We start from the raw sequence: 12,180 nt of genomic DNA on the forward strand, positions 1-12,180 counted from the left end.
CTATAGATGTTGAAGCAGACGCCTCTTAGATATCTGTTCCCCTAAATCTGCCCAGAAAGCTAGAAGTGCTGAGCCATTGTCCTCACAGCTGTCTCTCCCTTGAGATCAGCAGACCACACTCAAGCAGCTTAGCTAGTTTGCTCCTGAACAGTCCACAGGGGCCTGAGCCTTGATGTGTAAAGCTAGAGGTATTGAGCCAATGTCTCGTCATGAATGCAGCAAGCTAGGACTAGGGAACATCAGCTGTGTTCATTTTCCCTGCCCAGAAATATATGATGAACTCAGATATCTAGGTAGGAGCTGCCTTTTGCTGATGCCCCAGTGGCAAGCTCGGTCTCTCCACCTGTATGAAATGCCAGCAAGTGTGCTATATTCTCCTGGGCAAATCTCCCAGCAACAGACAGGTTTCTCATCCAGAGCCAAACACAACTGAAGAGAGAGTTCCAGCAAGAACAACAAAAATACTTTTTTGTTACCTGGCCTCTTTTCATGTTGAAGTTACCCATAGATAGTCAGACTGCACAGTGAAACTCTGGAGTATTCATCTATATTTGCCATTCTATTGTAGCAGCGTCAACCTCAGTTTTTATAGCTGTGTTTGGAATAGGCCCTCCCAACCTGTGAAAGGAGTGTGTAAAACTAGAGAACCCAATGGGTAGCACTGCTTGGCCAACCCTCCCATCCTCTGCTCCTATACCAAACGTTGTAGTTACCCATACACAATATACGTTCATCATTTTCACCCTGAAAATGGAACAGTCCTAAAGTATGTTGTTGGAGTCCATCCTGACAGCATAAGCAAACAGTTACTACTACTTGAAGATGGCACTATCCCCAATAACATTTAAATGCAGAAGCCAAGATGAAGGGAACTCAGAACCAGAGTCATTTAAAGTATTACCACCATATTCCTCTCCTGAGTTACCTCTTCCATTGGGTATTTGCAAGGCTCCAAAGCATGCAACTTTCCCAGAAACATGTGCAAAGGCAATACAGCTAATTACAAGGTTGCTCCCTGTCCTGAAATTTGCTAGGCAATCTCAGTTTTCTCAGGTCTGTCTCACATCCTGTAAATCCATCCTGCAGGGCAATTAGACAGTCATGTCTTGATTCTCAGTGATAACATTGTAACCAGGTGAACACATCATGCATGACAGTGTGTGATGATATTCCAGGATGATGTGAAAACACAGATGTCATATAATCAGGCTGCAGCATCATGTGATTATTTGGTCCCTCAAATGTCATACCAGGAGGTGATGTTCCCCATTTCTTACAGCAAAGGAAGGTTCAGGGGTTGTGCATTTTGTTTTTCATTGTATCAAATGGGAGAAATAGGAGTCAAGAACTGCCAGATCCTAATCCCATCATAACACTGATTCCCTCTGGAGTTCTGAGCAAGACACTTAAGGGCCAGTATTTTGTGGTGGGGGATTAAAAGCACCTAAAGTTGCAGACAGTTACTGAGAGGGTTTTCAAAAAGGTCTATCTGGGGTTTTGGGCACCTAAGTACCTTTAATAATCTGGCCTTAACCTCTTGCCCTCATTCCCCCATGTTCCCTTCTATAAAATGGGGATGATGACACCACTTACCTATTTCTTATGAGGATTAATTAGCAAAATGTTTTGGAAGTGATTTTAAGAGTAAAAGCAACTGCTAACTATTGTCACTATATTTGTGGATACTCATAGTATGACAAACTCCATTCCACTTTGAGGCAGATGCAAACACAGCAGCCCCTCCTACCCAATCCTCCCTAATCTCATGCTGAACCATACATCTAATCACAGACAGCTGCACAAATATTTGTCCTGCATTATCATCGAACCGGATCTCAGTTATACATGCAAAGTCAGGGGCCTTGTCCTTCATCAATTCATAGATGGTGATAACCTCATTAGCTACTGACTTTGCATTAAAGGGTATAAGAACAGTGAACAGGAAATTCTGGTCCTCCACAACTTGCCTTCCACAAGGTAAAACCAATGAGACCAGGATTAAACATCTGAGTCCAGGTTTATGCCCCACAGTTTTGTCTTCTACTTTGTCTTCCCTGCTTTCCATCACAGGGATTGAGGGGCCCAAACATCTGCAACCAGTCCCTCCAGCTAGTTCATAGCTCCTGCAACTTCACCCATTTCAAAACAGACCTTCCTTGTCCCCTGTGCTGCCACTACCCACTTCTTGTTTGCCAGTAAGAAGTCTCTGCCATGGCTTTAGGCCGGCAGCCCTGTGGCTGGGTGATTCCCCCCTCCTTTCCTCTCTTTAAACCAGCCTCTTGTCATGCACATCATAGAGTACCTAATATTCCTGCACTTCACTCATTTCTCTATTGTCCTTCAATTTCTTCTCCGCTGCCTAGCAAATGCAATTGCTTTTGTATTCTTCATATTTGTGTTTTATATTCCCCCTCCAATTCTCCCCCTCCCTAGTTCTGCAGTGCGTGTTTCATTACTTCTGGGTGAAATAACTGACGAGGGGGATCAGTCCACCTGAAAATTGCTCTCCCTGGACTTAAATGAAACAGATGGGCATTGATGGTGTTTTCAGAGAAATTAATCAGCCTGGACTGGTGGCAGTGCCAGGAGCTCCATAGGCCCAATCTAGTCTAATGAATTCCAAGCTCTCTGTCTTAATAGCTCCTGACAAGACTAATTTACTCATGTAAGTGATTAGAGAGGGAATGATCTCTTTAATTGTTGCTTAAGACTCTTTTAGGCATCACATGAGGGAAGAGGAGGCTGTTAATTTCTAGTCGAGTAAGCGAGAATACAGGGGGCTTTTTTGGGAGGGAAGAGGTTAACAAAGAGAAGGGAATGATGCAGATATTTAGGCACTTCCTCCCCACTCCCTCCCCCATATAGGGTATTCCAAGTTGGGTGCAGTTTGGAGGACATTTGTCCTGCCTATGGATGACTGAATTCACTGTCCTGATGACAGAGGGTTACCTTTGGAATCAACTGAACATCTGAAAAAGTATCTATTCAAAGATTCAGCCTACAGTTTGGTTTCTGTTGCACGAGTGCAGCTATTGGAATGATTACTGTATTCTTTAGTAAGTCTCCATCAGTAGCATTCTTGCCTGAGAGTGTCACAACGTCACAGGTTCAAATCCCCCACACCGTAATTTCATGTCTAGTAGTAACACCTCAATGTGGGAGAAGAGGATATTGGCAGCACTGCTATGCTGTCCTTTGCATGCAACATTAAAGCAAGGTCCCTCATGCCCACTGCTGGTAGAATTTAAAGATACCATGACAGTGCTGAGTAAGTAGCTGGGGTAACCATGATCAAAATTCCCACAGGAAATACAGGTTCCAATATCCAAGATGGTGTGTCAACTCTTGCCAAGTATATAATGACAGCTGTGTTTGTCTATAGTCACTGCAGGCCCTATTTATGTAGCTCCTTGTATAGCATTTGGGAGTCCATGAGTATAATGTGCACTTTATCGTTCACTACTGGGGGGCTGTGCTTCTGACACTGTGGTGAAATATCTGCTTCCAGCTAGTTGTGCCCCAGTCCAGGACATTTATGGTTTCCAGACAACATTTTTTAATTTGAGAAATGAATGCCGGGGGGGGGAAGGGCAGGAGGGGGGAGAAAGCAAAAAGAAAACAACTGCTAGACCAGGGAGGACAATCAAAATTCTGTTTTGTGAAGGATTGAGATATTTGTCTTCATTCCAGTCAGGAACAAAACTTGACATTTTCAAAAAATTCGCCATAAAAGAATTTAAAAAAAAATGTTGTTTTGGACTGATTAAAAAATTTCATTTTGATTTTGCTTTGCAAAACCATGCAAAATAAAAATTTAGATGTGAAAAATCATTTCAAAATGAAGAAAAAAGTAAAAATGTTTCATTTCGATGTTGTCAAGACATCTTGTTTTGATATTAGAAGAAAAAATGTGAAAAAAGTTCTGACAAATTTGGGGCAAAATCTACACAATTTCGTAAACTGTTTCAACTTCAGTAGAACCATATTCTCCATCAGAAAACATTCCATCAACGTTTTTCCAGTCAGCTCCACCTACCAGCTCCATTTACTCCATGTAGCTGCTTTCTTCATCAGAAGTTTCTCAGGGGGAAATTCCATAGTGATTGTATTTGAAGGGGATAAAAATTAGAGGGGTAGCAAATACACAGGAAGATAGAAATAATCTGTAAAATGATCTACAGATATTAGTGCTTCAGTAGAAGCTGAAGATAAAGTACATGCAAATAAACCAAGTCCTACACAAGGAGAGCAAGTAGAACTGCACAGATACAAAACAGCAGGACATCATCATATTTAAATGATTTTTTTCTTGTTTCCTTTATGCCATCTTCATCTAGCTTTTTCACAGGTTGTGAAAGGAGGTGCCCATTAATATCCATTTTAAGAGGTCATCCACCATATGAAGAAGTTTGAGATTCATGGCAGACCAAGAATCACAAAGACCAAATTCTGTTCTGTTGCACTGCATTACAAACCACTGATAGGCACGGCTACTGACGATGCTAACCGTCACACCTAGGGCTCACATTCCTCCACTGACTCGTTCAGTGGTCCTGTTGGGATCTTGGAAGTGGGCGGGCAGAAGCCCACCCACTGTGAAAGGACCTCCCCCAGCATAAGGGGAGGATCCACAAGGTCCGGAATCTCAAGTAATTACAGGGGACAACTAAAGATATAACAGGGATGGGTGTGAGGTCACAGAACCTGACAGGGACACCGAGCAGAGAACCCCAGACAGCGCCCACTGCTCCTTGAAGGTGTCAAGGGAGCCAGCGAACACTGCCCAGAGGAATTCCACCCGAATATATGAGCGGACGGAGGACTGGAAATAGGCCTCATTCAGTGGGAGCAGGCAGCTATTCTGTTTCATGAGGTGCTATGTTTCAGACAGACTACAACACCCACTGCATGCTTTTGTCTGGACCATCACCAAATTAAAACTGGTGCTAAAATACATAGCTCTGATTCGCTAAAAGTCAAGTGACCATCTTTACTTGGATCTGGCCAGTCCTCTGTGAATTTGGGGAAGGATCATCTTAGAGCAGTGATCTCCAAACTGTGAGGGGCACAAAGGAACTTTGGGGGGAGGTGTGTGAAAGGCCTGGGCCAGCCCCCACTGGAGGCAAGGAAGACGCACCATGCTTCTAGCCCTGGTCTGCCCCCAAGCCCATTCAATCCCCTTCAGTGCCAAGTCACACACTGCCCCCAGGTCCAGCTCTGCCTTCAGCCCAAGCTCGGCTGCTGAGGAAACCTTGGCTGTGCAGTATTGGGGAGGGTTCAGGGGTGCACGGCAGACAGATTCTGGTAATGGGGAGGTGCAACTGGAAAAGTTTGCGCACCACTGTCTTAGAGCTTCTCAAGCAAGGTTGTCCCAGGTCCATAGGCTCTCTAGGCGTATTCCAGGAGGGCTTTGCCACTGTCCCAGAAAATTTATAAATGAAGTGCAACACCATAGGCTGTGGGCAAGACTCAATTTGAGGGGCCTGTCATGGACCAACAGGATCTGTGCTAATACCCATCTTTTAAACAGTCTCTTGGAGCAACCCCTTTAGTGTGGAAGACCTCCAAGGGGTCCCACTCCTTTCCTCAGAATAGGCCAGGCAGCCTCACCGCCTTGCAGGTGAGCATCTGGGCTCCAGCACTTCTGTTTCACGCTGTGATTTCTGCTCAGCGAGTCCAGATGAAATAGACTCTTGATAGAGACTTGTACACTCTTCCGTGACTAATGCACCTCAGCAGGTATTTACAGTGACACTCAAGCAGTGTTTTCAAAACAGAGTAGGATTTATTAGACAGCTGGCACACAGCACTGGAAGTCCCTAGGTTAGCACAGAGAAATAAAGGTTAAAGTATAGTCCATTCTGGCCGAACCAGCACAAACTACCAGCCAGGTTACAGTGGATCACGTCTTTGGCTCTGTCATAAATATAAAGGGAAGGGTAACCACCTTTCTGTATACAGTGCTATAAAATCCCTGCTGGCTAGAGGCAACATCCAGTTTACCTGTAAAGGGTTAAGAAGCTCAGCTAACCTGGCTGGCACCTGACCCAAAGGACCAATAAGGGGACAAGATACTTTCAAATCTTGGAGTGGGGGGGGGTTTGTTTGTGCTCTTTGTTTACATGGTTGTTCTCTCTTGGGGCTGAGAGAGGCCAGACAGAAATCCATCTTCTCCAACCCATCCTAATCCAAGTCTCCAATATTGCAACCAGTATAGGTAAGCCAGGCAAGAGGGATTAGTTTATCTTTTGTTTTATGTGAATTTTTCCTGTGTTAAGAGGGAGGTTTATTCCTGTTTTCTGTAACTTTAAGGTTTTGCCCAGAGGGAAATCCTCTGTGTTTTGAATCTGAATACCCTGTAAGGTATTTTCCATCCTGATTTTACAGAGATGATTTTTACCTTTCTTTTTTTTTTAATAAAATCCTTCTTTTAAGAACTGGACTGATTTTTCCATTGTTCCAAGATCCAGGGGTTTGGGTCTTTGATGATTTTGGAACCAATTGGTTAGGATATTATTCTCAAGCCTCCCCAGGAAAGGGGGTGTCTAGGGCTTGGGGGGATATTTTGGGGGAAGACGTCTCCAAGTGGGCTCTTTCCCTGTTCTTTGTTTGAAATGCTTGGTGGTGGCAGCATACGGTTCAAGGACAAGGCAAAGTTTGTGCCGTGGGGAAGTTTTTAACCTAAGCTGGTAAGAATAAGCTTAGGGGGTCTTTCATGCGGGTCCCCACATGTTTACCCTAGAGTTCAAAGTGGGGAAGGAACCTTGACAGCTCTGCCTCTCTCTCTCTGATTCCTTTGCAGCCAGTTTCCTCCAGGAGACAACTCCTTATTCCCTGCCTGTGTCTCAGTCTTTTGTTCTCAAGCTGGAGTCTCTGCTCAGTTTCCCTGCTGAGAGGTGGGGGGCAAACCTCCTTCCTCTTGCTCTGTGGGTTTTAGATGTCACTCTTTCGTCATTGGGACTTTTCCATTGTCTTTTGGGGATTCTGCATCAATATGAGTCACTTTCAGCATGTTCCAGCCAGTCCCTGAACAGCCCTATTCGCTGCGGCCCAGACAGCAGGGTGACATCCTCGCTCACCTCACGTCCTGCTCTGCCCTGAAGAGCAGACCTCACACTCTTAACTGTGCAAAGCGCAGAGGGAAACTGAGGCACACAGGATTCATAAAAATATTACAGAAAATTCCCACTTCACGACAGGTCCTCAGAACAACTGAATACAAAACTGACGTCTCTCCCTGAGGTGGTTGGAAAGACCTAATTCTTGTGATCTGTGCTGTTTTAATCTCTTCACACAAGCACCCTTGACTGGGGTCCCCCATAAATTTTGAAAGCCCGGCTGATGTTTCAGTAGCTGCTAGATTCCTGCTGCATGAATCTGCAGTGTATAAGTGAGAGGAAGGGTGGAACAGGCAGGGGAAGGAGGCAGTGTAAATGGGGCCCCGATAAGATCACAGCTATTAGCCTGCAGATGGAGGCCCAGACCCACAGTCATGCACACACTGGGCTTACAATCAATTTCTTCAGCATTAAAAGCCAGCCACCAGCCCTGATTGAAGAGCACAAGTTTAATGGACTGAGAGCCTGGAAAGAGGCCAAGAAAGCCCCGATCAATTTCTACATTTACTAAAACTGATCACTAGCAAAACAAATAAATAAAATAAAAAGCTACATCTGTCAATCAAAAAATTGCCAGTTTTTTCCAAGGGCACTATACAAAAAAAATCTCTTCTCTACCCAAACTCTCACCTCTTTCGTGACTGACTCTGGCAGCCAGATTGAGTGACTGGGTGTGCACGTGCACATTTGGGGAGTGGGGGAAGGGAGTTACTACTGTCCAAAAAAAGCCTCTCACAGACTTTACACTTCTTCTAACCTCCCTGACCTAACTAATGTCTCTCTCTCTCATTCCCCCACCTCAATTTCTTGTAACTGCTTCTGTGAAAGCTTCTAGGATTTGTTTACTTGCTGCAATGGGAAGCAGGAAAGGAGAGGGAAGTAGGCAACAAGTGACAAGAAGCCCAGGGGAAGTATTGGCTTATTAGTACCGACAGCCAGCTGCGACCTGACATCGTCGTCACTGACAAGGCTCAGAAAAAGATCATCCTCGTCGACATCACAATCTCCTTTGAGAACAGGACCCCGGCCTTTTGCGAAGCCCAAGCTCATAAGCTGGAAAAGTATGCGCCCCTGGCCAACACCCTGAGAGCGAAGGGCTACGAGGTGCAGATGGATGCCCTGATCGTCAGAGCCCTGGGCGCTTGGGACCCCTGCAACGAGCGTGTGCTGCGGACCTGCAGGATCGGTCGACGCTACGCACAGCTCATGAGGCGCCTCATGGTCTCAGACACCATCCAGTGGTCCAGGGACATCTACATCGAACACATCACCGGCCACCAACAGTACCAGGAGGCATGAGCCAGAGCGACATCGTGCATCCACTATGAGAAAGGGACCAAGAGACTTTTTCCTTTGGACCATATGAACTGGAACCATAAACTCACTGAACGTTAAATCTCACCAAATGAGGGTCAATCCATCCTCATCATCGTATCAACTCACTATACTCCACACCTGAACATAGCCATTATATGAACAACATACCCTCATATCTCAATGTCTGTACTTTCACCCGATAACTTTTTACCCCCAATTGGGGATATTGCAGACTATGTATTCCTTATGCCATCCGATCTTAAACTGAACTTCGCACCCCTTGATAATCTGTATGTTATTCCCCGATTACCAGAAACTTCTACGCTTAAACTCTGTACCGTTCACTTTTTTTAAACATCATCTTAAAAATTTTAAATTGATTGTATTACAACAGCACCTAGAATCCTTACTCATGAACCAGGACCCCATTGTGCTAGGCACTCACATTTATTTTACTGTACTATCTATGGAAAGCCAGCCAAAATAAGAGAGAGAGACTGAGGCAATCTGAGACCACACATGCAGTTTGTATAGTACACAACATTATTTTAGTATAAAGTGCAACTAGGCTACAACCCATTTCCGTGGGTAATTTTTCCTCCTCTGGCCCCTCTCAGAGTGGTTCTAGTTATGAGCTACAATTTTATTTAAGAGTCTATTTCCATCCCCTAATGCCTTTAGATAACTCTCACTAGCACCCAGGACTCCGATCCTCTGTTGCCCTCCACCTAAGCTGGTGCAAAGTGGGTGTCAGACACTATCCTTCTGGTCTGGTAACAGTTTACACTGTGCAATGGTGCAAGTGACTAAACATGTTGCTGGGCAACAAAGAACTGGGCCCCCAAGTGTCCCGAGCTCGCTGCTGCGGCTTGGCCTGTCAGAGTACTGTACTGAGCTCTCCCTGGGCGATGCCACTTTGAGAGTGGAGGGCATTCAGCACTTTTTCCAAGATCAGATCCTTGCTCTGGAAGATTTCAGGGCAGAAAGGCATCCCCCTCCTCCCTTGTTTGCATATAAAGCCAATCCAGCTTCCCTACAGGAGAGAAGGCACACAGGATCTGGTGGAGGATGAGCCACACAGTTTGGTACCCTGAATCGATAGCTTAATCAAACAGACATCACACACTTCCCAAGGGAATGCTGCATATTTTCCCCCACTTCTTTTCTTTTGAAAAAAGTTCCATTGTCCCAGGTGGTCTGGATCTTTTCCCCAGTTGGGCAACTTCAAACACACTTCATAGCCCATGTGATGGATGCCTGTTAGCCATTCTGTGCTCCTCCTCCTCCTCCCTCCCCTGTCGCTTTCACACACCCCAAACAGGCCTGGAAACACAATGCAATCTGCTCATTAACGTAAGTGAGGCGCACTCACCCACGGGAGTATCCTCATTGATCAGCAGGTACGTGTCAAAGAAATAGTTGATGAAGTACGGCAGCCGATTGCTCAGACCTGAAAGGATGAAGAAGAAAAATAAGGTTTTTAATTTATTTTATCCTATTTCATTTGATTGGAAGGAGGTTGTGGTAGAGGAGTGCTTGGAACAAACAGCTGGCAGTGCCCTGGGGTCAGCCCTAACTCTCCTCGAGGCTGGCAGCAAGTCATTCAGTCTTCCTGTGCCTTAAATCAGCACAGCTTGAGGGACTCACCTGGTCCCATTCCTCACCCAACTGCCTGTATAGCAGACAGGGTCACACTGTATGCAGTAAAAAGAACGAGGAGTACTTGTGGTACCTTAGAGACTAACAAATTTGCAGTGTAGCTGTAGCCATGGTGGCCCCAGGATATTAGAAAGGAAAGGTGGGTGAGGTAATATCTTTTATTGCACCAACTTCTGTTGGTGAGAGAGACAAGCTTTCGAGCTTACACCGAGCTCTCTGGTCAGGTCTGGGAAAGGTACCCCCAGAGTCACAGCTAAATGCAAATTTATTTGAGCATTAGCTTTTGTGAGCTACAGCTCACTTCATCGGATGCTAAATGCAAGGGGAAGCAGATTGTTTAGCATAAGTACAGGTTTCAGAGTAGCAGCCATGTTAGTCTGTATTCGCAAAAAGAACAGGAGTACTTGTGGCACCTTAGAGACTAACAAATTTATTTGCGCATAAGCTGTAGCTCACGAAAGCTTATGCTCAAATAAATGTGTTCGTCTCTAAGGTGCCACAAGTACTCCTGTTCTTTTAGCATAAGTAGTTAGCACATACTGTAAGGGACCATTCACGGTAGAGTGCCCCGTTAACACCTCTGCAGTCATAGGACACAGATCACTCTATATCTGACCTCTCAGTCCCCATCCTCAAAGGAAACCAACACAATACTTTCAAAAGATGAGCCTGGGAGCTTACATTTATTATTCTGCTAGGCACAAAAAATCATGGGCTGAACAGAGGCACTGGATTTATGGGTTTTATGACTGCAGAGGCGTTAACAGGGTACTCTACCTGTGTAAGCTCAACCAACAGAAATTGGTCCAATAAAAGAGACTGCCTCACCCACCATGTCTCTCTAGGGTTACACTGTCTCATTCCTGAGAAACAAATAGGGCCCATTATTGAATTGGTTTTCATGGTTCCATGTCTGAACCAGAAGCTGCTCAACAAAGTGGGAAGCTTCATTTTACACACAGGGTGTTCAGCTATCCCAACAGGGGGAACTGCAGAGATACTTAAGCCTAGTCTACACCTAAAACTTACCTTGACCTAGCTACATTGCTCAGGGCTGTGAAAAATGTCAATGCCCTGTGCGATGTAATTAGGTCAACCTAACTCCTACTGTAGAAGCAGCTTCCTTAGACCTAGTTGCCACCTCTCGGAGAGGTGGATTTACTACAGCCGCAGAGAAAACCCTTCCGTCGCTGTAGTGTCTACACTGTAGCCATGTAGCTGCAGGTGTAGTATCTGGAGTGTAGATAGACCCTGAGGCACCATGCAGAGGAAATTAATGACAGGAGAGGAAGGGATGGTAAGGACATGAAGTGGGCCAGGAGTCTTTTGATTCAGTTGCGTCTCTCCCCTGCCCTGGGGGCTCGGATGAGGATGCAGGGTAGATAAAGCACTAAAGCAGCCCGGAACAAAACAGAGGGAAGAACACCCTCGCAGCCCAAACCTGTCACTGCGCTGCTGCTGACTCAGACCAGATTGATTTAAGAGGGGCGCAGAGGCCGAGACTCAGAATGCAGCCAGTGACCAGGGCCTTTCTGCAGGGTGAAGGCGGCGCGAGCAGAAGCACAGGGGTGGGAGACAGCAATTATTGTTTTCGCGCATGATTAACCTCTTGCATTGTTCCCATGGCTGAGAGCCTTTTGCCTCATCAGCCTTAATGCTGCCAAAGCACCACTTTCCCCCCTTCGCGCCGTTATAATTGCCTCCTTTCGCCTTTAATAATGAAGCTCAGTTATTTCAACTCCCTGTTTACTTTGTGAGAGCGAGGCTGAGAGCACGTGTGCCCGTCCCCAGAACCATAGTGGTTGCCACCCCATGGGCTGAGGCTCATTAGCTCTGAGAAAGTTCAGGCCAAACCATGTGGACCAACAACTGCTGCCCAAGCAGTGGGAAAGATTAACTATTGCGGATTTATCATGGGAGCAAGGGCAGAGGTGGGATGCAAGGTGGCAGGAGAGAAGTGCAGCAGGTTTCCAAGAGGGCCTAGTGCATTTGACAGATGGGTTTCCCTTGATTTCCAGCCAGGGCTGAAATAGCCAGTACACTCACTTATTAAAAGATGCAGTTTAACTGCCAGACAGCAAACACT

At 45.7% G+C, this 12,180-nt stretch overlaps 1 protein-coding gene across 10 annotated transcripts in view; it reads right to left on the bottom strand.

Annotated features, from left to right (window-relative positions):
* Window positions 1–12,180, bottom strand: part of CDH23 (cadherin related 23) — a 522,984-nt gene that overhangs the window by 469,309 nt on the left and 41,495 nt on the right. For all 10 annotated transcript variants that reach the window (XM_073353546.2, XM_073353545.2, XM_073353547.2 and 7 more), the window contains exon 3: window positions 9,808–9,885. In XM_073353546.2, the coding sequence (XP_073209647.2) occupies window positions 9,808–9,885 (78 nt within the window). The remainder of the gene's footprint in view (window positions 1–9,807; window positions 9,886–12,180) is intronic.

Source organism: Lepidochelys kempii, chromosome 7 (genome assembly GCF_965140285.1).
Source record: "Lepidochelys kempii isolate rLepKem1 chromosome 7, rLepKem1.hap1, whole genome shotgun sequence".
Lineage (NCBI taxonomy): Eukaryota > Metazoa > Chordata > Testudines > Cheloniidae > Lepidochelys > Lepidochelys kempii.